Source organism: Hemitrygon akajei, chromosome 11 (assembly GCF_048418815.1).
Source record: "Hemitrygon akajei chromosome 11, sHemAka1.3, whole genome shotgun sequence".
In the NCBI taxonomy this organism is placed as follows: domain Eukaryota; kingdom Metazoa; phylum Chordata; class Chondrichthyes; order Myliobatiformes; family Dasyatidae; genus Hemitrygon; species Hemitrygon akajei.
The window spans coordinates 119288823-119314743 of record NC_133134.1 but is presented as its reverse complement, the minus strand read 5'-3'; the positions used below and the strand labels follow the sequence as shown (position 1 = coordinate 119314743).

The 25921-nt window shown below is 42.0% G+C and overlaps 1 protein-coding gene across 6 annotated transcripts in view; it reads left to right on the top strand.

Annotated features, from left to right (window-relative positions):
* LOC140735965 (pleckstrin homology domain-containing family G member 4B-like) overlaps positions 1-25921 on the top strand; it is a 231519-nt gene that overhangs the window by 189836 nt on the left and 15762 nt on the right. For 2 of the 6 annotated variants that reach the window (XM_073061594.1, XM_073061592.1), the window contains exons 15-21: positions 1539-1791; positions 3669-3758; positions 5894-6118; positions 8070-8240; positions 11748-11925; positions 20843-21067; positions 25669-25886. In XM_073061594.1, coding sequence (XP_072917695.1) covers positions 1539-1791; positions 3669-3758; positions 5894-6118; positions 8070-8240; positions 11748-11925; positions 20843-21067; positions 25669-25886 — 1360 coding nt within the window. Of the gene's footprint in view, positions 1-1538; positions 1792-3668; positions 3759-5893; positions 6119-8069; positions 8241-11747; positions 11926-19123; positions 19461-20842; positions 21068-25668; positions 25887-25921 lie in introns of those variants that run through there. The other 4 variants (XR_012100851.1, XM_073061595.1, XM_073061596.1 and 1 more) reach the window with 4 other exon arrangements.

The following is a 25921-nucleotide window of genomic DNA, read 5'->3' as shown; positions in this document are numbered from 1 at the left end:
AAACTGATCTTGCAGCACACCAGCAAGTGGTCTGTGTTACAGTCTGCGCTGTACGTGTAAAAAGCACGCCACTGCGGAAAGGGCGTCTAACCAGAATCAAGCCCAGCGAGACTGTTACCATCCACCATCTCACTGCCACTCATAATTTTACACATTTCTATGTCATCAGTCCTCATTCTCATATATTCCAAGGAATAAAGGCCTCGGCTGGCCAACCTCTCTGTATAACGCAGGCCCTCAAATCCTGGCAACATCCTCACACAAATTACTACTATGGAAGTTGTATCCTATGTTGGAAGAACTATACTCCCTGCAGCATCTGTTTTCCTTCCTACAACAAGTGTCTCTGACCTGTATAACATCATTGCCTCAGGTAATATCTTTGAGTTTAAGCTGTTCAAGACAACAGATTTTTGCCCTTTAAGAGCCTTGCTATGAAGTCAATTGATAAAGGTTACAAGTTTAAAGATTAGAAGTAATTTGATAAGAGTGTCAAAGGTTATGGGAGAATGCAGGAGAATGGGGCTGAGTGGGAAATTAAATGTAATGGTGGAGAAGACTTGATAGGCCAAATGACCTAATTCTGCTCTTATGTCTTGTGGTCTAAATGTTGCCAAATTTTAATAAGTGGTTAGGATGGGCATGTTACCGTGTCTTTGCTTTAGAAGACATCTGGCCGAGTAAACTTTCTTTTTGTTGGCTGTTCCCATAACCAGTATTTAAAAGTGATAAATATTGAAGTTGATATGAGTTTCCACATCTATGTTAAGGCTATCTTTAGTCTAAGCTATGGTATAATTGTAAGAAAGTAAGGTTGGGTAGCTATTTGGTTTGAAAGATTCTATTAGATCAAAGTGGCAATGTAATGCAAAGCTGGGGGCACTGGGAATTAAGTAAACTTTGCTCTAGATGTGCATGTTCAATTGTACTTGATATAAGACTGGTTATAAAGTTAGAGCCACACAGCAAGGTAATAAGCCCTATGCTCCATCATATCTATGCCAACCATCAGACCAATGGCCTGTAGCCTTCTATGCTTTGACCATTCAAATACGCATCTAAATACTATTCAGATATTGTGAAAATATCTATCACCACCCTCCCTCTTAAAGCAGTGCCTTTTAGATTTCATCCATCCTCAGGGTGATACAGCTCTTCCTCAGATCTTCCTCGGCACCTCTCATCACATATCATTACTTTGACCTCTACTACCCAAGACACATACTTTCTCTTTGAGTTTCTCAATCTATTTTCCTCCTCGCCTTTCTTTTCAAAACTCTGCTTTTCGACCAGTTTCCCATGATAAATCCTTATTTGGGTAGCCAAAATGAGATTAGAGACGCAAACGTAAGATTTTCAAAATTGAACTTATTTTATTTTTAATATTTTAAAACATACTTACAACACTGAAATTCCAATTAGTGTTCCAATTGTCAATTTTAGGATATTGTCTTTTTATTTACTGTGGTTTGATCAGATTGTTGAAAGAAAAGATTTTAATAATATGTCTACTTCTATTTGCTTCTTGCCTTTCACAGTAATAAACTTCAACACATTATGGAGGAGATATTGATCACTGAGAGGGAGTATGTCCGTTCGCTTGGATACGTCTTCTCACATTACTTCCCTGAGATGGATCGCATGGACCTGCCTCAGGATTTGCGGGGACAGCGAGGAACTATCTTTGGGAATCTAGAGAAGCTCTATGATTTCCATAGCCAGTACTTCCTGAAGGAGCTGGAAACCTGTGCAAGGGACCCCATCAGAGTTGGACGCTGCTTCCTTAGACACGTGAGACACTGATCTCCTGGGCCTTCTTTACCTCCATGAAAGTTGTTTGTCTCTTAGGTTATTCAGTTCCTTTGAATTCCATCTGTCTTTCAACATCCATACCAATATCTCTGTAATTTCTAGGCACATGGGTGAATCTGCAGATGCTGGAAATGAATAAAAACACAAAATGCTGGCAGAACTCAGCAGGCCAGACAGCATCTATGGGAGGAGGTAGTCACGACTTTTCGGGATGAAACCCTTCATCAGGAGTGAAGTAACATGGGATGGTGGAGAGGGGATAAGAAGTGGGGGGAGGGATGAAGCAGAGAGCTGGGAAGTGATAGGCTGAAGAGAAATGGGCTGGGGGAAGGTGGAGGATTATGGGAAATAAAAGAGAAAGAAAAGTAGTGCTGGGGGGAGATTATAGTGAGGGGGGGAAATGAGAGAGAAAGAGAACCAGACTAAAATAATAGATAGGGGTGGGGGTAAGGGGGGGGGGTAGGGCTATCAACGGAGGTCTAGACGCAGACTGGGAGACCGTTTCGCCGAACATCGACACTCAGTCCTCCAGCAGTGGCGGGATCTCCCTGTGGCCACACACTTCAATTCCACAGATCGCAGACTGGGAGACCATTTCGCCAAACACCGGCGCTCAGTCCTCTAGCAGTGGTGGAATCTCCCTGTGGCCACACATTTCAATTCCACAGGCCACTCCCACTCCGACATGTCTGTCCATGGCCTCCTCTACCGTCAAGATGAGGCCACACGCAGGTCGATGGAGCATTACCTTATCTCTCGCCTAGGTAGCCTCCTTCCTGCCAGCATGAACATCCAACTCACTGACCTCCATTGATACCCCTGCCCCCCACTTACCCCCATCCCTATCTATTATTTTAGTCTGGTTCTCTTTCTCTCTCTCTTCTCCCCCTCACTATAATCTCCCCCCAGCCCTACCTTTCTTTCTCTTTTATTTCCCATAATTCTCCACCTTCCCCCTAGCCCATTTCCCTCCAGCCTATCACTTCCCAGCTCTCTACTTCATCCCTCCCCCCACTTCTTATCCCCCCTCAACCATCCCATGTTACTTCACTCCTGATGAAGGGTTTCATCCCGAAACATCGTCACTACCTCCTCCCATAGATGCTGTCTGGCCTGCTGAGTTCTGCCAGCATTTTGTGTTTTTATCTCTCTAATTTCTTCTCCTTTATACATGTATTAGATCTTCTTTTAAATCTGTTATCACAAATGCTTCATGAACACAAGAGATTCTACAGATGCTGGAAATCCCGAACAACACACGCACACAGAATGCTGGAGGAGCTCAGCAGGTCAAGTAGCATCTATGTTGAAGAGTAACAGTCGACTTTTGGGCTGAGATCCTTCATCGGACTGGAAAGAAAGGGGGAAGAAGCCATAATAAAAAGGGGAGAGGAAGGAGGGCAAGGTTGCAAGTGATAAGTGAAACCAGGTGAGGGGAAAGGTGGCTGGATGGAGGAGGGAGGAATGAAGTGAGAACCTGGGAGGTAATAGGTGGAAGAAGTAAAGGGCCTTAGAAGGAATCTGATAGGAGAGGAGCGTGGACCATGGACGAATGGCAGGGAGCAGGGGTATCAAAGGGAAGTGATGGGCAGGTGAGTACAAGAAAAGCGGTAAGAAGGGAGCCAGAATGGAGAATGGCAGATTATGGATAATAAATTGCACAAAAAATGACATACTGAACAATCTGGTCCATTTGCATGACTTTTGTCTTGAGCGACTAATCCTACTGGATGCTTGGAAAGACGACAAAAATTGAATTTGAGGAAACTCAAGTGAGAAATAAATTGAGAAATGTATCAAAAATGATTCCTTCATCATTAATAAAATATATTTGCTCTTTCATTCTTTTATCACAGGAAAAACAATTTGGACTTTATGCATTATACAGCAAGAACAAGCCCCGGTCTGACTTGCTGCTCAGCAGCCATGGAAACACATTTTTCAGGGTACGTATTTCAGATTATCTAATACAGATGCAAAATGATTGCACTGACACCTATTGCTTCCAGACTGGATTAACCAATAGGGTGGATGTTATACTTTCAAAGCGTGTGTCTGTAACCTTGGATACTGTACCAAAACCAGACTTACATTTGGAATGGTCTGCTTCATTTATGTCAGTTTTTCAGAATCACATTTACTATCGCTGACATTCGACATGAAGTGTGTTGTTTTCCAGTACTGGTGCAGTGCAAACACATAAAAACCTACAAATTCCAGAAAAATACATAATTAGTGCCAAAAGAGCAATAATGAGATAGAGTTAAGAAATCTGATGGAAGGGAAGTAGCTGTTCCTGAATCATTGATTGTGGGACTTCAGGCTCCTGTATCTCCTCCCTGGGGTAGTAATGGGGGGGGGAGGGACAATGAAATAGCGGACAAACTGAGTAATGTTTTTGCATCAGTCCTCATTGTGGGAGACACTAGCAGTATGGTGGTAGTTCCAGGTGTCAGAGGGCATGAAGTGTGTGAATTTACCATAACTAGAGAGGTTCTTGGGAAACCGAAAAGTCTGAAGGCAGGTAAGTCACCTGGATCAGATGGTGTACACCCCAGGGTTGAGGAGATCGGGGAGGCATTAGTAACGACCTTTCAAGGATCACCCGATTCTGGAATGGTTCCAGAAAACTGGAAAATTAAAAATGTCACTTCACTGGCTTTGGAGGTGCTGCAGAGGAGGCTCACCAGGTTGATTCCAGAGATGAGAGGGTTAGACCCTGGGGAGAGATTGAGTCACTTGGAGCTGTACTCACTGGAATTCAGAACAACGCGAGGAGATCTCATAGAAATATATAAAATAATGAAAGGGATAGATGAGATAGAGGCAGGAAAGTTGTTTACTCTGGTGGGTGAGACTAGAACTATCGGACATAGCCTCAAGATTCAGGGGAGTAAATTTAGGACTGAGATGAGCAGGAACTGCTTTTCTCAGAGAGTGGTGAATCTGTGGAATTCCCTGCCCAATGAAGCAGTGGAGGCTACCTCATTAAATATATTTAAGACAAGGTTGGATATATTTTTGCATAGTAGGGAAATTAAGGGTTATGGGGGAAAGCAGGTAGGTGGAGATGAGTTCATGGTCAGATCAGCCATGATCTTGCTGAATGGAGAAGTAGGTTTGATGGGCCAGATGACCACCTCCTGCTCCTATTTCTTTATGTTCTTACGTAAGATGAATGGAGGAAAGTATGAGGGGGGTATCAGGGATTCGTTTTTTAATGCAGAGAATGATAGATGTATGTAATATCCTGCCAAGGGTGGTGGTAGAGGCAGATACATTAGGAACATTTACGAAACTCTTAGAGAAGCACATGGATGGTAGAAAAACTAGAGGGCATTGTAGGAGGGAAAGATGAGATTGATCTTAGAGTAGGGTAAAAGATTGGCACAACATTATGGGCTGAAGGGCCTGTACTGTTCTATGACCAGGTACCCCTTGAGAAACCTCACAAGGTTTCTCGTTCACTCTGGATATTCTCCTTTTCTCTGTGAAAATAATGTTGATCGTGGTTGCTGATTCTTATGTAACTGAGAACACAACTCTAAGGCTTGATTCCTCAGTGGATATTTGATTTGGTAGCAAAATGTCTTCTAAAGAACAAGTCACTGTATTAATATTATCAACACTTGAATTTGCAGCCCACGTCATGTGAGAGTTAGAAAGGTGAACATGGTCATGTAGAGACAAAGGAGATTATATTTTGCATCCTTTCAGCAACATGGAGAATTTAGGTCCAGGTGTCAAGCATGAGCTTTATCCATATCACAGGCCTAAAACACTTTTTTAAAAGGGAAAAAATGGAGTTAAGATGGGATGGATTTTCAATTGCTTACTAAGCCCAATATCCCTACTGGAGCATATCTGCCAACAGCAGTTTGCAGAGTTCTCTGTCCAGCGCCAGTCTTTTACTTCCCGGCAAAGATCCTTCCTCTCCCAGGGATGAGGTCTTTGGAGCTTCTTATGGAACTTCTATAGCACTGGGTTTTTATGGGATTGGTTTGCTAGCCGCATGCTCAACCCTGCTTGTTTTGCAGCTGGGCTTGGGACCATCTCAAATATTCCTTTTCTCTTGTCAAAGGCCAAGCAGCTGGAACTAGGTGACAAAATGGACTTGGCATCCTATCTTTTGAAACCTATTCAGAGGATCAGCAAATACAACCTGCTTCTGAGGGACATGTTCAAGGAATGCAGTCCAGCCCAGGAGAAGGAGTGCAAGGAACTTCAGGCAGCCCACGATATTGTGTGCTTCCAGCTCCGCTATGGCAATGATCTTATTGCTATGGATGATATACAGGAGTGTGATGTAAGTTTAGATACAGTTCTTTTTATTATTTTGTATTCAGACTTCCATTTTCATTATCACATTTTCAATGAAATAAAGAATTGGGTATCATGAAAATTGCACCAGTATTAGCGTAGTATCTGCAAGTTTATGGCAAGCTTGAGTTCTTCAAACTTTGAAATTATAAAATGTCGGATTTAATTATAATGTCAGGTTGAATATCTTGTAAACTCAGAATTGGAATTGTTTTGTTATTATCACTCGTGCCAAAATACAATGACAAGCTTGTCTTGCATACTATAAACACAAGAAATTCTGCAGATGCTAGAAATCCAGAGTAACACACACACACACAATTCTGGAGGAACTCAGCATTTATGGAAGGGAATAAACAGTCAACGTCTCAGACCAAGACTCATCGGCAGTCTATTTATTCCCCTCCATAGATGCTATCTGATTTGATCTGAAATGCTGAGTTCCTTCAGCATTTTGTGTGTTGCCTTGGTTACTGCTCATACAGATCAAGTCATTACACAGTACACTGAGGTAGTAGAAGGTAAACCAAAAACAAAGCAGGGTGAAGTGCAGCAGCTACAGAGAAAGTGCAGTGCAGGTAAAGAATAAAGTACAAAATCAGAATGAGGTATATCATGAGGTTAAGAGTCCATCTTATCATCCTAGGGGACTGTTTAGTGGTCTTATAACAGTGAGATTGATTCAGGCTTTTGCATCTTCTATCTGATGGACGGGAGGGAGGAGAAGAGAGGAAGTATGGGATAGGTCTTAGATTACGCTGGTTGTTTTACTGAGGTCGCACAAAGTGAAGAGAAGATACAGTGCAATCTCAAAGGCATGGTATATTTGTGTCATAATTTTATATTTCCCCCCGCTTTTCTGCAATATAGTGAAGATATTAATGCATTCAAACAGACATGACATTGTACCCATTCTTCACATGAGAGCATTTAGAATAAATTGCAGTGTTATCCTCATCCAGTAATTCCTTTGCAACTGAGAGTCTTGGTAAAGAGCAAGAACTGCAGTCAACTCCTCCTTACCAAATCCTCACTGACTGGAAAATGGAATTAGAAATTACATATTTACATTTAAAATTACATAGTAAAAATGAATTAATCTTACTATGTAAGCATAATACATCCTGCTATGATAGATCTTGTTTGTGGATTTTTAATGAATCTTCTCAAGAGATACAATTGTGGATAGCTTCTTAAAGAAAGAACATAAGGAATTAATACTAATGTTTCAATTGTATTTAGGTAGGAAATGTTAAATTATTTTAATTGTGTTTTTAAATGTTTTAGCTACTTTATGTTTTCTTATTTAAGTATAAAATGTGTGCATTTATTGTATTTTTAAATAGTTCTGAATGCCAGAGGTGTTCCCAGACTAGGAAAAATGAACCCAGAAAGAATATTAACAATACATTTCCTTGCTCTTGAAAGAGAAAGCCAAGGGATTTCCTTTACAGTTATGAAGTGTTTGGATGGTGTAGATATGCAAAAAAGAACAGCATTAAATGGTGCAGATATATATTAAACAACAATAAATAAAGCTATTAATTCAGAAGAAATGTTTTTTACTCAAAGGAGTAGAAAATTAATTTAGGTTAATTGTATAGGTGCATTTACTGGGATGTTAGTGACAGAGGAAAACTCTGCTGATAACATCAGGTGAGGAAAAGTGGGAGGAGGCTTGAATAGAACACAAAGACTGGCCAAGACCTGTTGGGCCAAACGGCTTACTTTTTTTGCTGTTTATTCTCTGTTCATTTCTCTGTCATATCAACCAGAGTATAGACCTAAGAATTCAGTAATCTAAATATTTTTATACCATACCTAAGACTGTACACAGTCATTGATTCATGGGAGTTTCCAATGACTTTTTTAAAACATAAATTTAGTGAAATGTTGCCATCATGCCATATCCATCATTTTAAGCATATTGTTTGCAGGTGAATCTGAAAGAACAGGGTCAGTTGTTACGTCGAGATGAGTTTGTGGTATGGTACGGGAGGAAGAAATGTTACCGACACATCTTCCTATTTGAAGATCTCATACTCTTCAGCAAGACGAAAAAAATAGAAGGAAGCAATGACATCTACATTTATAAACAATCCTTCAAGGTACAACAAGCATATTCTTGTTAGACAACCTCCTCCTGTATCTGTGTTGTATCTTTGAAATGGACTTGGAGTCCCCTCTTTGAACCTGACAAGATGAAGTGCATGTGTACAACTTTCAGTGTCTCCACACAAGCACTTCCAAAACCTTGTAAAGTTATTCATTTAAATTATTTAGAACATAAAGGAAGCGATTATTATTTTGGCATTAATACCTGCAAACTATGGAGAATATTAACAATAGACCAATAGAATTGCATTAACAATTAGAAGAATATTAATACTAACTTCATGCTTATACATTTCTGTACACATGCTTTATTCTTCCTGGAGAGACTTTAAAGTTTGCATGAAGAACCTTAAGTTGAAGTAATGCAATTATGACTAAGGAATTAATAGTGAAATCGATTAAATTGCATTTAGAGTGACAAAAATCTAACACAATAATATTGGAAAGATATTATTAAGAAGTTAAATTAAATGTTTTATAGCAGGTTTTATAGATTATGTGATCATTCTGTTAAAATGGAACCAAAGCTATTTACAAAAAAATAAAAACACAAAATGCTGGCAGAACTCAGCAGGCCAAACAGCATCTATGGAAGGAGGTAGTGATGACGTTTCGGGCCGAAACCCTTTATCAGGAGTGAAGTAACATGGGATGGTTGAGGGGGGATAAGAAGTGAGGGGAGGGATGAAGTAGAGAGCTGGGAAGTGATAGGCTGGAAGGAAATGGGCTGGGGGAAGGTGGAGAATTATGGGAAATAAAAGAGAAAGAAAGGTAGGGCTGGGGGGAGATTATAGTGAGGGGGAAAATTTTACATTTTGTTATGAGTTAGTTAATATAGAATGGGATCCATTAGATGGTTTCAGCAGACTTTGGCTCAATTATTTGTTTCCATTTGGAGATATAAGTATACATATTTGAGCACAAGTAGGCCAACTGGCCTTTTGACCCTGTACTCTCACATTACAGCACCATGGCTGTTAACTTCAACTCTGCATCCCCGCCCAACCACAGTAGCCTTTCAACCCCTTGCTTATCAATTATCTATTTACTTTGGTCTTAAAAAGCAAACCCAAACACTGCCCCACTGCCCTTTGAAGAAGGGAGTGACAAAGACAAACGCCATGTTTAAAAATTGTTTCACATCAATTTAAAAGAACCAGTATATGCCATCAGCAAACTGATACTCTACTGAATGGAACTATCACATATCAAGAGTTTCTACACACATACTCAGAATAACACTCAAGTGGTTTTGAGATCATGCTAGCCTGTATTGACATCAGTAGTTTTGGGATTACCATGAGATTACCACATAGACACATTGAAAACTGAGAATTCAAAACTGTTGTCAAAATTCTATAGCTGGGTAGCTGAGAAATTGGATTTTATTTTTCCTTGGGTTACTTTGATTTGCTGTTGAGAAGAAAAATAGATAAGACCATAAGATAATAAGATATAGCAGCAGAATTAGGCCATTTGGCCCATCGAGTCTGTTCCACCATTCAATCCTGGGCTGATCCAATTCTTCCAGTCATTCCCACTCCCCTACCTTCTCCCCATACCCTTTGCTGCCCTGGCTAATCAAGAACCTATCTATCTCTGCCTTAAATACACCCAATGACTTGCTCTCCATGCCGCTTGTGTCAACAAATTCCACAGATTTACCACCCTCTGACTAAAGTAATTTCTTCACATCTCCGTTCTAAAAGGACGTCCTTCAATTCTGAAGTCTTGCCCTCTTAACCTAGAATCCCCTACCCTGGGAAATAGCTTTGCCATATCTAATCTGTTCAGGCCTTTTAACGTTCAGAATGATTCTGTGAGATCCCCCCTCATTCTCCTGAACGCCAGGGAATACAGCCCAAGAGCTGCCAGACATTCCTCATACGGTAACCCTCTCATTCCTGACATCATTCTTGTGAATCTTTTCTGAACCCTCTCCAATGTCAGTATAATCTTTCTAAAATATGGGGCCCAAAACTGCACACAATACTCCGTGTAGTCTCACAAGTATTTTATAAAGCCTCAACATTACATCCCTGCTCTTATATTCTATACTTCTATAAATTAATGCCAACATTGCACTTGCCTTCTTCTCGACCTGGAGGTTAACCTTCAGGGTATCTTGCAATAGGACTCCCAAGTCCCTTTGCATCTCTGCATTTTGAATTCTCTCTCCACCTAAATAATAGTCTGCCCATTTATTTCTTCCACCAAACCATACATTTTCCAACATTGTATTTCATTTGCCACTTCTTTGCCCATTCCCCTAAACTATCTAAGTCTCTCTGCAGACTCTCTGTTTGCTCAACACTACCTGCTCCTCCACATATCTTTGTATCATCGGCAAAGTTAACCTCAAATTCATTAATACCATAGTCCAAATAATTGAAATACATCATAAAAAGTATTGGTCCCAATACTGACCATGTGGAACTCCACTGGTAACCTGCAGCCAGCTAGAATAGGATTCCTTTATTCCCACTCTCTGCTTTCTGCTCCACCATGCTCATAACTTCCCTGTAATTCCATGGGCTCTTATCTTGCTAATCAGCCTCATGTGCAGCACCTTGTCAAAGACCTTCTGAAAATCCAAGCACACCACATTTACTGCATCTCCATTGTCTACCCTGCTTGTAATTTCCTCAAGGAATTGTAGTAGGTTTGTCAGGCAGGATTTTCCTTTCAGGAAACCATGTTGGCTTTGGCCTATCCTGTCATGTGCCTCCAGGTATTCCATAATCTCATCCCTAACAATTGATTCCAACAACTTCCCAACCACTGATGTCAGGCTAACAGGTCTATAGTTTCCTTTCTGCTGCCTCCCACCCTTCTTAAATAGCGGAGTAACATTTGCAATTTTCCAGTCATCCGGTACAATGCTAGAATCTATCAATTCTTGAAAGATCATCATTAATGCCTCCACAATCTGTCCAGCTACTTCCTTCACAATCCGAGGGTGTATTCCATCAGGTACAGGAGATTTATCCACCCTCAGACCACTAAGCTTCCTGAGCACCTTCTCAGCCATAATTTTCACTGCACATACTTCACTTCTCTGACACTGTTGAATGTCTGGTATACTGCAGACGTCTTCCACTCAGTCTTCCCTAGTGGGCTCAACAACAAGCTGTTCTAAAAAGCCATCCCTTAGACATTCTACAACTTCTCTCCATTGAGGTCCAGTACTGACCTGATTTTCCCAATCAACTTTCATGTTTAAATCCTCAGTGATTATCATGACATCACCTTTCTGACAGGTCTTTTCTATCTCCTGCAGTAATTTGAAATCCACATCCCAGCTGCTGTTTGGAGGCCTGTATACAACTGCCATCAGGGTCCTTTTACCCTTGCCATTTCTTAGCGCAACGCATAGAGACTCTACACTTTCATCTCTTTCTAATGATTATCGTAAGCTCCAAGGAATAAGTCTACTGCTGTGTGATTGAGTCCGTTTACTTTAATCATTGTGGCTTTTGTTTCATTATTTTGCAATACAGACTTCCGAAATTGGAATGACACATAACTCTGGTGAAAGCGGACAGCGTTTCGAAATTTGGTTCAGAAGACAGAAATCCCAGGATACATACGTCTTGCATGCTCCAACTGCAGAAGTGAAACAGGCATGGATAGGTGACTTGGAGAAGATTTTATGGAACCAAGCACTGAGGAATAGGGGTCAGTAAATCAACACAAATTAACAGCTAGTTTGAAAAATGCCATGAAGTTTTTAATGATCTTGTTCTCAAGCTCAAATTCTCCATACTTATATTAATTTCAGTTCAAAAGGTTGTACACTTTTGTTTCTCTAACAACGAATGTAATTATTTTAATGCATTTTGACGTCGTGGTATCGAACATAACATGCATGCTTTGTGTATTAGCGATAGTAAAGTGTCTGAAGAGAAATAGCAGAAAAGAAAATCTATTTGTGGTGAATAGATAATTTAATCCCTTGCTAAGATGTGCAACCTATTTACTGTTACCACTGCTAAGTTACATTCAAAAAAGCATGGATTGCAAATATGTGATCAGAGTAGCCATCTCATTGGCTGTGAAGTTTGTATACTCGAGCATTGAATGTAGTTTTATTAAATCAAGCTTGTTCTCATTGCTTGGAGGCAAAGAATCAATACACTGCTCTGCATCTATCCAGTTGGTGTTATGTTAAGGCAACACCATTGTAAATGTCTTTTACAGTGGGAACCTGATTGTCTTTATGTTAACAAGGTGATCAATTATCCTAACAATACATCGAGTTCTCATAATAATCAAGTGCAAAATCAAGTGTAATAATGTTCTGCTATAAAAAAAGAAAAATTAACCCTTTAATCTCATGAAATGGATCCCATAGCCTGTTGTCCATCTGCCCAGTCTTAATTTCCCATGGCCCTGTTTCAGTCCCCAAGGTAATCCCGCTGCCCCAATCTCTCTTGACAGCCCTGTGTCAGTTCCCATCTTAATATTTAATTCAATCTCTTTATCCAATCTCCATATTTTCGCTCCTAGTTGAGGGACTGCTGTGGGGCTGTGGAACGAGACGGGGGCAGTGGGATAGTTTGGGTACCAATGCAGGCTCTGTGGAGTTAGTAGAGCAGTGGGATTAGTTTGGGGACTGAGACAAGGCTCTGGGAAGAGAGCAGAGCTGTGACATTTGTTTGGAAGAGAGTGGAGGAATGGAATTAGTTTGGGGACTGGCATTGGGTTGTGAGATTAGATTGGGGACTGAGATAAACTCTAGGAAGAGAGCAGGGATGTGGGATTAGTTTGGGGACTGACACGGTGTCTGTGGAGAGTGAGTGGGGCAGTGAGATTATTTTGAAGACTGACACAGGGCTGTGTAGAGAATGGGACAGAGGGATTAGTTTGGGACTGAGTGGGCTTTGGGAAGAGAGGACTGTGGAATTATTTTGGGGACTGACAAAAAGCCGTGGGGAGAGAGCAGGGTTAGGGGATTAGTTTGGGGACTGACGCAGGGCCGTGGGGAGAGAGCAAGGCTAGAGGATTCATTTGCGCATAAACACGGCTGTGGGGAGAGAGTAGGCAATGGGATTAGTTTGGGGACTGAAGCAGAGGATATGGGGAGTGAATGGGCAGTGGAATTACTTTGAAGACTGACACAGTGCTGTGGGGAGAAGTGGGGCTCGGGGATTAATTTGGGGACTGCTAAAGGGCTGTAAGGGGATGTTATACCTGATAACCATCATCAGTTCGACTACCTCGGCCCTGAGCTTTGCAATTCCCCCAGAGATGATCTGTTCTCCATCTCTACACAACAAAATTTATCCTTACAGCACTGTTATTACACGTGTCTGATTATGGGGCCTTGGTGGTATAGCAGTTAGCACAACGCTATAGCAGCTGGGCCTCAATCAGTGTGCTGAGTTCAACCCTGGTGCCCTCTGTAAGGAGTCTGTACATCAGCCTGGTGGAATGAGTGGGTTTTCTCTGGCTGTCCTGGGTTCCCTCCACAGTCCAAGGACGTACCAGTTAGTAGGTTAATTGGTCATTGTAAATTGTCGCATGATTAGGTTAGCATTGAATCGGGGGTTGTTGGGGTTTGCTGGTGGCATGGCTCAGAGGGCCAGAGGGGCCTATTCAGAATCAGAATCAGGTTTATTATTACCGGCATGTGTCGTGAAATTTGTGAACTTAGCAGCAGCAGTTCAATGCAATACATAATATAGAAGAAGAAAGTAATAACAAATAGATAAATCAATTACAGTATATGTACATTGAATAGATTAAAAAATGTGCAAAAGCTGAAATACTGTATATTAAATAAGTGAGGTAGTGTCCAGGAGTTCAATGTCCATTTAGGAATTGGATGGCAGAGGGGAAGAAGCTGTTCCTGAATCGCTGTGTGTTTGATTTCAGGCTTCTGTACCTCCTACCTGATGGTAACAGTGAGAAAAGGGCGTGCCCTGGGTGCTGGAGGTCCTTGATAATGGACGCTGCCTTTCTGCGTTATGTCTCTAAATAAATAAATAAATAAATAGATCTCTTGAAGTTACTTTATTTGGTAATCCTCCAGTAGTTTATGTTCTTCTTGCAATAGTAAAGGAATTAAGGAAAGACAAAGTGTTGCTGTGATATAGACTGGAATGTGCTTCATGTAGCCTCACTGCTGACTTAGTTAACTCTGTTTAGAAGAATAAACTGGAAATACTTAGCAGGTCAGGGATTAACTGTAAAGGGAGAAAGAGAGTCAGTACCTTTCAACAGAACCTATGGACTCATTTTCAACGACTCTACAACTTCTGTGCTCACCTTGTACTTAGTTATTTAATTTATTTGGACAGGTAGTCTACTTCTGCACATTGGTTGTCAATTTTCGTGTGCAGCTTTTCATTGATTCTATTGTATTTCCTTGTTCTACTGCGTGATGCCTGCAAGAAAATGGATCTCAGGGTTGTATATGGTGACATATACGTACTTTGATAATTAATTTACTTTGAACTTCCACGAGAACCGGTAAAGTTATAAATCGACCGTGTTTTAATTTGCCGAGAAGGGAGAGGTGTGGCGGAGATAGAGGGAACGAGGGTTACAGGGGCGTACTGACAGAGACTGGGTGACACATCTGGTAGTGGTAATTGCTGAGGGAGGGTGGCAATTGTACATCTGCCTGAAGGTGGTGTACATAGAAAAATGTGGATGGAAACAGGGGCGGGGGGATTATACGAACATACAGCATGCTGGAACTGTGAGGCACCAGATATTGCAATTGCTAGAAATCTGAAATAAAAGGGACTGCTGGATCAGGCAGCATCCAGTGAACTGGGAATGTTAGTTAGCTGTAACTGATCTGATTCAGAAAGCCAACCTTTCCAATTTGCCAATGAAATTCATTGTTGAGTCCCAAAGGCTGAAACCTGTCAAGCAAGAAGAGAAAATTATGTTCTTTGAGTTGACGTTGGACCTTATCAGTGAAAGAAACCAAAGGTATTGAGATCAGAGTGGCAACTAACTGTAAGGTCAGGACTACACCCCCAACCCCAGATGATTTCAGATTCCCAGATTCAGAATCAGGTTTAATACCACTGGCACATGTCGTGAAATTGTTGTTATGCAGCAGCAGTACATTGCAATACCTAATGATAAAAACCGCAAATTACAGTAGAAACATAGAAAACCTGCAGCACAATACAGTCGCTTCAGCCCACAAAGCTGTACTGGGCATGTCCTTACCTTAGATCTACCTAACTTACCCATAGCCATCTATTTTTCTAAGCTCCAAGTATCCATCCAGAGTCTCTGAAAAGACCCCATCATTTCTGCCTCCACTACCGCTGATGGCAGCCCATTACGCACACTTACCACTCTCTGCATAAAAAAACTTACCCCGATATCTCCTCTGTACCTACTTCCAAGCACCTTAAAACTATGCCCTCTCGTGCTTGCGATTTCAACCCTGGGAAAAAGCCTCTGACTATCCACACGATCAATGCCTCTCATCATCTTGTACACCTCTATCAGGTCACCTCTCATCCTCCGTCGCTCCAAGGAGAAAAGGCCAAGTTCACTCAACCTATTCTCATAAGGCGTGCTCCCTGATCCAGGAATCATCCTTGTAAATCTCCTCTGTACACTTTCTATGGTCTCCACGTCCTTCCTGTAGTGAGGCGACCAGAATTGAACACAATATTCCAAGTGGGTTCTGACCAGGGTCCTATATAGCTGCAACATTACCTCTCAGCTCAAACTCGGTCCCACGATTGATGAAGGCCAATGCACCGTATACCTTCTTAACCACAGAGTCAACCTGCATAGCAGCTTTGAGTGTCCTATGGACTCAGACCCCAAGATCCCTCTGATCCTCCACACTGCCAAGAGTCTTGCCATTAATGCTATATTCTTCCATCATATTTGACCTACCAAAATGAACCACCTCACACTTATCTGGGTTGAACTCCATCTGTCACTTCTTAGCCCAGTTTTGTATCCTATCAATGTCCCGCTGCAATCTCTGACAGCCCTCCACACTATTCACAACACCCCCAACCTTTGTGTAATTAACAAATTTACTAACCCATCCCTCCACTTCCTCATCCAGGTCATTTATAAAAATCCCAGAACAGATCCCCGAGACACTCCACTGGTCACTGGCCTCCATGCAGAATATGACCAGTCTACAATCACTCTTTGCCTTCTGTGGGCAAGCCAGTAAGAAGTATATGTAAAGAAAGTTAAATAAGTAGTGTAAAAAGAGGAAAAAAGATAGTGAGGTAGTGTCATGTGTTCAATGTCCATTCAAAAATCTGTTGGCAGAGAGGAAAAAGCTATTCCTGAATCATTGTCTGTGTGCCTTCAGGCTCCTGTACCTCCTCCTTGATGGTAACAATGAATCAAAATCAGAATCGGGTTTAATATGTCATATGTCATGAAATCTGTTAAATTTGCAGCAACAGTACAATGCAGTACATGATAAATGTATTAAAACAGTAATTATGTGTCTTAAATGAAGTTAAAGTAAGGTATAAAAACAGAAATTAAAAATAAAGTAATGAAGTAGTGTTCATGGGTTCAGTGTCCATTTAGAAATAGGATGGCAGATGGGAAGGAGAGGTTCATGAATTGCTGAGTGTTTGCCTTCAGGCTCCTGTACCTCCTTCCTCTTGGTAACAATGAGAAGAGGGCATGTCCTGGGTGGTGGAGGTACTTAATAATGGATGTTGCCTTCCTGAGGCACCGGTCCTTGAAGATGTCTTGGATACAATAGTACCCATGATGGAGCTGCCTAATTTTGCAACTTTCTGTAACTTCAATCATGTGCAGCAGCCCCTACATACCAAGCAGTGATGCAGTCAGTCAGATTGCTCTCCACAGTACATCTTTAAAAGTTTTTGAGTGTTTTAGTTGACAAATCAAAACTCCTCAATCTCCTAATGAAATAGCTGTTGTCTTGATTTCTTTATAGCTGCATCAATATGTCGTGAACAGGTTAAGTCCTCAGAGATATTGACAGGAACTTGAAGTAGCTTACTCTCTCCACTTCTGATCCGTCTATGAGGATTAGTTTGTGTTCCCTCATCTTGCCCTTTTTGAAGTCCACAATCAGCTCTTTGGTCTTACTGATGTTGACCAAAGGTTGTTGCTACAATACCACTCAACTAGCTGGTATAACTGTATGGCCTCCCATCACCATCTGAGATTCTGTCACCAATGGTTATATCATCAGCAAACTTATAGGTGGAATTTGAGTTGTGCTTAGCCACACAGTCGTGGGTGCAGAAAGAGTAGAGTAGTGGGCTACGGACACGTTCCTATGGTGTACCAGTGTTGATTGTCAGCAAGATAGAAATGTTATTTCCAATCCGCACAGATTGTGGTCTTCTGGTTAGAAAGCCAAGGTTCTAGTTGCAGAGGGAGGTACAGAGGCCCAGATTCTGTAGATTTTTAATCAGGGCTGTTGTGATGATGGTATTGAACGCTGGGCTGTTATCAATGAACAGCATCCTGATATAGGTATTGTCCAGGTGATGCAAGGCCATGTGGGGAGCCTTAGAGATTGCATCTGCTGTAGGCCTATTGTGGCCATAGGCATATTACAGGGGGTCCAGGTCTTTACTGAGACATGATTTGATTCTAGCCATGACCTGAGTATGTCTTGAGTGATGGGGGTCCTTAATGATGGATGCCATCTTTTTGTGGCATCTCTCCTTGAAGATATCCTGGATGTTGGGGAGACAAGTGCCCATGATGGAGTTAAATAGGTTTACAACTTTCTACAGCTTATTTTGACCCTGTGCAGTGTCCCCCCCCCATACCAGATGGTGATGCAGCCAATTAGAATGCTCTCTATGTTCCATCTGTAAAAATTTGCGAGTGTCTTTGGTGACATACTAAATCTCCTCAAATTCCTGATTAAGTACACAGTTCCTGCTTTCATTATTACCTTCATAATGTGCCTTCATTATTACAGCATCAATATATTGGGTCCAGGATAGATCCTCAGAAATGTTGACACCAAGAACTTAAAATTGCTTACCACTTCTGATCCTTTGACTCTATTAAATGCTGAGCTGTAGTCAATAAATAGCAACCAGACGTAATTAGTATTGTCCAGGTGATCCAAGGCCACGTGAAGAACCATTGAGATCACATCTGTTGTAGACCTATTGGGTGATCGGCAAATCGCAGTAGATTCAGGACCTTGCTAGGTTGGAGTTGGTTCCAGCTATAACCAACATTTCAATTCACTTCATCACCTTAGATGTGAGTGCTACTGAATGATAGCCGTTAAGGCAGTGACTGTTTTCCATGTCTCTCAGTTCCTGCACCTTTTTTCTGTCTCCTGTTCTCATTTATCTCCCGCTGTTTATTCCTCCCTAGACTTAAGAGTTGCCATTAACAAAGCTTTACCCACCTCACTCTCCCCCCACCTCACCACAAGCCAGCTTCACATCTTTCATCACTTAGTCCTGCTTAGTTCTGTCTGTCAGTGTAACCAGGCAGGTCCTATAGTCTTAATGCTTAAATGGTACTAATTGGAGAATGGAAAATATTTTGCTTCTGTCTGCTAATATTGGTTGGAGATTGGCATGGTTGCTTTATGTTCACTAACATTTTAATTTCTCAAGAAATATTTCCACTTACTATTCTAGTCACTGGTCGTTGAAGCCATTGGTTACTATGGGCTGAAACCACAACCTGAACTTCTGCATTGAAGTATCTGGTTTTATATTAGAACAAGAAGGAACTTGCCATCTTGTGTAATTCCTAGAGTCCCCACTAACTGGCATGAATTGTGTTGCTATTTACAATCAACTCAACATTACCCAAAAGTTTGGAAATTGTTCCTCACTTTTGTTTAAGCTTCTTGTTTGAACTAAATGCAAAACAGCCCCTGTCAATATTGAAATTCCTTCTTTAGAACTCCAGACGCAGGAGAGGGTGTTTATGGGCATTGGCAATAAGCCATTTATGGACATCAAACCTAGCGAAGCTGCCATCAGTGACAGATCGGTTGACTGCATCACAAAAGGGAAAGGTATGAGCTTAACTAGACAAGGGGCTCGATTCTGCAGCATGTCAGAGGCGTGTTCTGTGCCATGGAGGCTGAGTTCAAAACCTTCTCTCCATCAACTTTGAATAGAAGGAGTTTTGGTCATCTTGTAAAAAATCTAAAGGAACAACTTCAGTTAAACACTAATCAGCACCAATCTCACAATCACCTTCAAGGGCACAAGAACCGAATGCTTAGAAATTGAAACATCAGAGATTTAACTATCCCATTCCATTCTGGTTTTAACCAAGGTCTTAAACAATTGGAATATTGAAAAAAGATTGATCATTACCACAGCTAACCTGTTCATATGATTTAACAATCGCTAGGGACATAATAGAAAACTATTTTATTCTTTGCTGTTTATTCATTTTGAAAAAGTAACTGCAGTTTCTTAAAGCGTAAAGGCACCTGACTTCATTCATAATGGAGAGACTACAGCATTTTGATGCTGTGAAATCTCAGTACCTTGATGCTATTACTCAATGGCTAACTTTCCTTTCACGAAGTATCTTGTGTACTCTAAATGCAAGTCATTGATGCACGTGTTTATAAAAGTGGAAGCTGTTTTGATGATCATTTCATTTTTAATTTTTCTTTGTTATTCTGCAATGCTAGCAAAAAAAGTACTTGTGATCCAGAAGGAAAAGTGACTGCACGTTCCCTGTGTTTACATAAAATATAATATACATTGATATCCAGCTACTACATGCATTAAAACAGTTAATTCCAACCTGGACCAATATCCTATGTGTGCTTGCTAAATGATTTTGGAAAATCAGATTCTAGCGTGCAACTACAAAGGACACACAGGATGTGGGGTTTTGGGACCAACCTTACTCAGGCTGGTCCCAAAGCTCCAAGAGTCCACAACTCTTCCTCCTGTTCCATTTCTCCATGTATGCATCCATCCTGCTCTTCCTTTTTTCACTAAAGCAGTAACTTTCTCTGAGTAATGCACAGCCTTAAAACTTACAACATAGTACAACACGGGAATTGGCCCTTTGGCTCATGATGTTGTACCGAGGTAATTAAATTAATTGTCAAGTACCAAACTAACCCCTTCCACCTACCAAATGTCCATATTCTTCCAGTTCCTGCACATTTGTGTGCTTAACTAAGACCCTCTTGAACATCTCCATCGTATTTGCCTTCAGCACCACCCCAGGCAGTTCATTCCAGGCACCCACCACCCTCCGTGGAAAATAAAATCTTGCCTGAAGGAAATTTAGGAAGTTGTATTTCCTCCTGGATAAAAATCTATCCTATGTCTCAGGCTTCCTGCTGAGCAGATGTTCTCATAGGGAATTTTGACTGACTGTCAAGGCAAATTAATAAGTTCCTTAATTAAGTTTAGGCTCAAGGCAAAGCAGAAGCTGGCCATATGTCTTGGAACCAAAGCACCTAATGTTAAAATGGTGTTTTGTCAAACTGCATCATTTTCTCAGAGTCTGTTCAGAGCTGGATTCACTCATACGCTGAACAGAAGGTACATCACATTGATCGAATCCGAGAAGGTAGATTTGTGTTGATCAAGATGGTTTTTCGCTTTCACCCTGCTAACGACATTAGTTATGTCTGTTACAGAGCAGACCAAGAGACCAAATTCCATAGGATCAAACAGCAGCGCCGCCTCCTCAGCAAGCCACTCTTCTTCATCTTCTGGCATCGGCTCCCTGAACATGCCCAGTTGCTCCTCTTCACCTTCAACTTCCAGAAGCAACACTGGAATCAACAATGGCTTGTACAACACACAGGCGGGCGTGGAAGAAGATGACCTGGGGAATGACTCCAGTGGGAGACCTTTTACGAGTGAGTGACAAGATCTGTATAAGTGAACCAAGGCATTCAATGACATTGAAGCAATCTTCAAAAGGACAGATAGAACCATAGGGTTACACAGAAAGGAAACAGGCCCATCAGTGCACACTGAGTCCAAGATGACCATCAAATACCCATTGGCACCGATCCTGCACTCACCCCATTCACCATTCATGGCCCAAAACAGTCCTTCCAGCTGAGGCAGCACTTCGCACTTAGTGCTAATTGTTGTATGTGGTGCTCCCGCTATAGCCTCCTCTATATCAGTAAGACCCAGCTAGACTGGAGGACCACTTCATCGAGCACCTTTGCTCCGTCCACAGCAACACCCAGGGTCTCTCAGTGGCCAGCATTTCAGTTCCAATTCCCATTCCCGTATTGACATGTTCATGCCTCTGCTGTTACATTGAAGCCTGATGCAGACTGGATAAACGACACCTCATATTCTGTCTTGGTATTCTCCTGCCTGATGGTTTCCACATCAATTTCTCTAAGTTCCAGTAACCTCTCTCCTCTGTGCTCCCTCTTTTCTTTTCCCTTATCTCTCCAGCCCCTTTACCACTTCTCTTTCCCCTCTTCCACACTCATGGCCTTCCTGCTTCTGTTTCCCACCTCCTTTCCTTTATCCCATGTTGTACTGTTCTGTCCTTTCACGTTCCTTCTTCAGCCTCCATGACCTGGGTTCAGTCCTGATTTCCTGATATCTATCACCTTGGAACTTCAAATACCATTCCTACTTTCTCCATCCCCCACTAGCTACCTCCCACCCCCTCACCTGGATCACTCATCAACTTGTCGTCGTCCCCCAGCCCCACCCTTTTATTCCAGCTTCTGCCCCTTTCATTCCAGTCCCGATAAAGGGTCTCAGCCCAATACATCAACAATTTATTCCAGTCCATAGATGCTGCCTGACCTGCTGAGTTCCTCCACCATTTTGTATGGGTTGGTCCTAATTCCAATCTAGTCATCCCCAACTCCCCTCAGATTCTGCCGTTCACCCACACACTAGGGGCATCTTACAGTGATTTATTAGGATCGAAGGTGGTGAGGGTTAGTAACTTCAACCTTCTTGGCGTTATTATAACTCAGGATCTGTCCTGGGACCAGCACATCAGTGACCTCACAAAGAAGGCACGGTGCCTCTAGTTTCATAAAGGTTTGAGTAGATTTGGCATGTCACCTAAAACTTTGACAAACCTCTACAGATGCACAGTGCAGAGTATCCTAACTGGCCTCATCACAGGCTATTGTGGAAACACCGGTGCCCAGGAATGGAGTAGTCAACAGAAAGTGCAGGCCATCACAGGAAGTCCCTCTCCACCATTGAGCATATTTACATGAAATGCTACCACAGGAACGCAGCATCAAGGACAACCACCAGGCCATGCTCTCTTCTCATTACTACCATTGGCTAGGAGGCACAGGAGCCCTAGGCCTCACACACCAGATTCAGGAACGGTTATTACCCTTCAACCATCAGGCTCCTGAATCTGCGTGGATAACTTCACTCACCAACTCTGAACTGCTTCCACGACAGACTCCACAACTCCTGTTATCAATGTTCTTTACTTGAACAATTTATCTTCTTTTGCACATTGATTGTTTGTCAGTCTTTGTTTATGTATACACATTATTCAAAAACACTACTGTATTTATTTTCCTGTAAATGCCTGCAAGAAAACAAATCTCAAGTTAGTATATGTACTTTGATAATAAATTTACATTGACTTTGAATGTTATCAAAACAATTCCCACATCTCTGGACTGTGAGAGGGTTCTGGAGCAGCTGGGGGATGACCATACTGTCACAGGAAGCACCAGAGGTCAAGACTGAACCCAGGTCATGGAGGCTGTAAGGCAACAGCTCTGACCTATGTTGACCCATGTTGGGTGGAACACTGAAAGAGACCAAGGTACCATGCTGATGGAACAAAAAGCTTCATCTCTGATACATAATGTGATTTGATGGCCATTGTCACTAGAACATGGAGAATAAGGGAGCTCAAAATTCAAAGTAAATTGATTACCAAAGTACGTATATGTTACGATATATTACACTAACATTCAGGCATTCACAGTAAAATAAAGAAATACAATAGAGTCAAAGACACACTACACACAAAGACTGACAAACAACCAATGTGCAAAAGAAGACAAACTGTGCAAATGCAAAGAAAAAAACATATAATAAACAAACAAGCAAACAAACAAATAAATAATACAGAAAACATGAGTTGTAGAGCCCATAGGTTGTGGAATTAGTTCACTGTTGAGGTGAGTGAAGTTATCCATACTGGTTCAAGAATCTGATTGTTGAAATGTAGTGACTTCTCCTGAACCTGTTGGCGTGGAACCTAAGACTCCTATACCACCTTCCCGGTGGTAGCACCCAGAAGAGAGCATGGCCTGGATGATGGGGGTCCCTGATGATGGATGCTACTTGTTTGTGGTAGTGCGCCTTGTGGATGCGCCTTGTGGATGTTCTCAATGGGGGGGGGAGGGTTTTTCCTGGTAGTAGGCTGGGCTGTATCCATCGCTTCTTGTCGTGTTTTCCATTCTTAGGCATTGCTGTTTCCATATCAGACCATGATAAAACCAGTCAGGATAGTCTATACTGTGCATCTATAAAAAATTGCCAAAGTTTTAGTTGACATGCCAAATCTGTGCAAGTTTCTATGAAAATAGAGGGACAGCTGTTCTATTTCTGTAATGGCACTTACAGTATGTGCTGGTTGCAGGATAGAAACTCCAAAATGATAATGTCAAGGAACTTAAAGTTACTGGCTTTCCACACTTCTGATCCTGTAATGAGGACTGGCTTATGGACCTCTGGTTTCTTTCTCCTGTGGTCAATACTTAGCTGCTTGGTTTTGCTCACGTTAAGTGAGAGGTTGTTGTTGTGGCACCATTCAACCAGATTTTCAATCTGTTTCCTATAAGCCGAGCTTGTTATGAAGTACAAATTAATTTAGCAGTCTATCACTTTGTCCTGTTGCAATACCTTTCCTTTTGCCAGAGCGCAAAAGAGGGAGAATGAATAGAAGTACTGGCAGTTGTTAAGTTAGACCAGTGTTGAGTTTACAAGAGGATGGGATTGTCCGGTCTTGGCAGGTCAAATGTTGGCAGAAAAAAGAAAAAAAAACAAACCACTTGCAATTTTATAACAGTGCTGCTGATAATATGTTAGTAGGTTTAGTATCACTGACTGGTGTAAATCCACATCAGGAAGAGGGCAGAACTGAGGAAGCAAAGGATTGGCAGGCACCTAGACTGGGGTTGATGCTGATGATGATGGCATGCATCTGTCTCGAAAGACAATGGAAAGTGGCACAGGAGAGTTCCCTCCAGGGCATGAGCCTAGGCGGAAGGTATGGAGATCCTGGGATGCCAGCTGTCAAGATCCGCCACTCGGCCTCACCGGTGGCGTCCAAAGGAAAGTGAAGCAACACATTTGGCACCAGCTTGGCTGCAGGAGCTGCCGGAAGGATTGTCAACGATATCCAGGCATCATAGTGGCTCCACTCCGGATTTTCTGTCTGGGTTTACTCCCGTAGTCTTCGTCTCTCCTGATGCTGCCCACAAGGCAGTGGTGGCATTTACCAATAGCTGGGGATTTGGTTCACGAGCACCAGGGTGTGTCCTCCCTGTCCTCTGTTGTTCAACCTGTGTCCAAGAGGAGTTCAGTTTCCGTGTGTCACCAGCAAGGAGGCACTGCATGAGGCTTGCTGTTGAAGAGGCTGTGTACTGGCAGGGAGAGACTTATACATTCAGCTCTTCTTTTCACGAGGCTGGTAGCCAGCAGTAGAAGATGGAGAGAGCAACAAGCACTACCCACTACACTACCACACTAGATGTGCCACAACAACCTTTTGACACACTGGGGTTGAGAGGGACAATAACTCAGCCATGACGGTATGGTGGAGCAGACTCGATGGATTCTGCTCTCATGTCTTATGGTCTTATAGGCTTGAGAAGCTTTCTTCCCCCACTGTGCTTCTCTCTCTCACAGATATCTAAAGCTGAAGAGCAGGTTAAGTACCAGCTATATCCACAGATTCAGATCTTCTCGAACAAATAATCCATGTTGGCATTCAGTCTCTCTGTGGACAAATGATTCAGTTTAGTGCAGCCTGTCAATGGTGCCATTACAACTTTCCATTGTGAATGCTTTGGATTGTACATTGTCTAAACATTTTATGTGGTGGATGTGATTAGTTGTCTATTGTATCTACTCAGATAGGGGCAAATTTTTAGAGGTGGGTCTCATTGGTTATTTATCTTAACCTTGGTGTAAGAACTATTGAACAATGTAGCACTAGATTCGATTGCACATGTTTGTGAGATTCCCTCTGCTCTTATACCAAGGCTACACCAGGTGAAGGAGAATTTTGTCCTGTAATTCCTCTGAATGTCAGTGGAAGCAAAACTAGATGGGGTGACATCTAGGGAAGTGTATGAGGAATGTTTGTTTTATTGTTGCTTTTCCTGGCTAGCCCATTGGGAAATGCTTGCTTTGTTTCAAAATGTTACAGGCTGCTCCATGTGCAATGAGGATGGGCTGAACTGACGACAGGTGTTTGCTTCGTCCACAGTTGAGACTTCAGAAACCTCTTCCCAGTGTAACTCCACAGAGAGTGTCAGCGGCTTCAGCAGTTCCGACCAGAGCAGCCTCTCCCTGACCGGAGGGGAGACCGAGGAAGCGCTGTCTACCTCATCTAGACCATGCAAGCCCAGTTCCCATCAATCCTTGCTCTGCCTGCCCACATTACTGCCAAAGGCAGAACTTCCATTTGGAAATATGATCAACAAGGTATGTATCCCAGTGCCAATATGGTTTCTGTACTA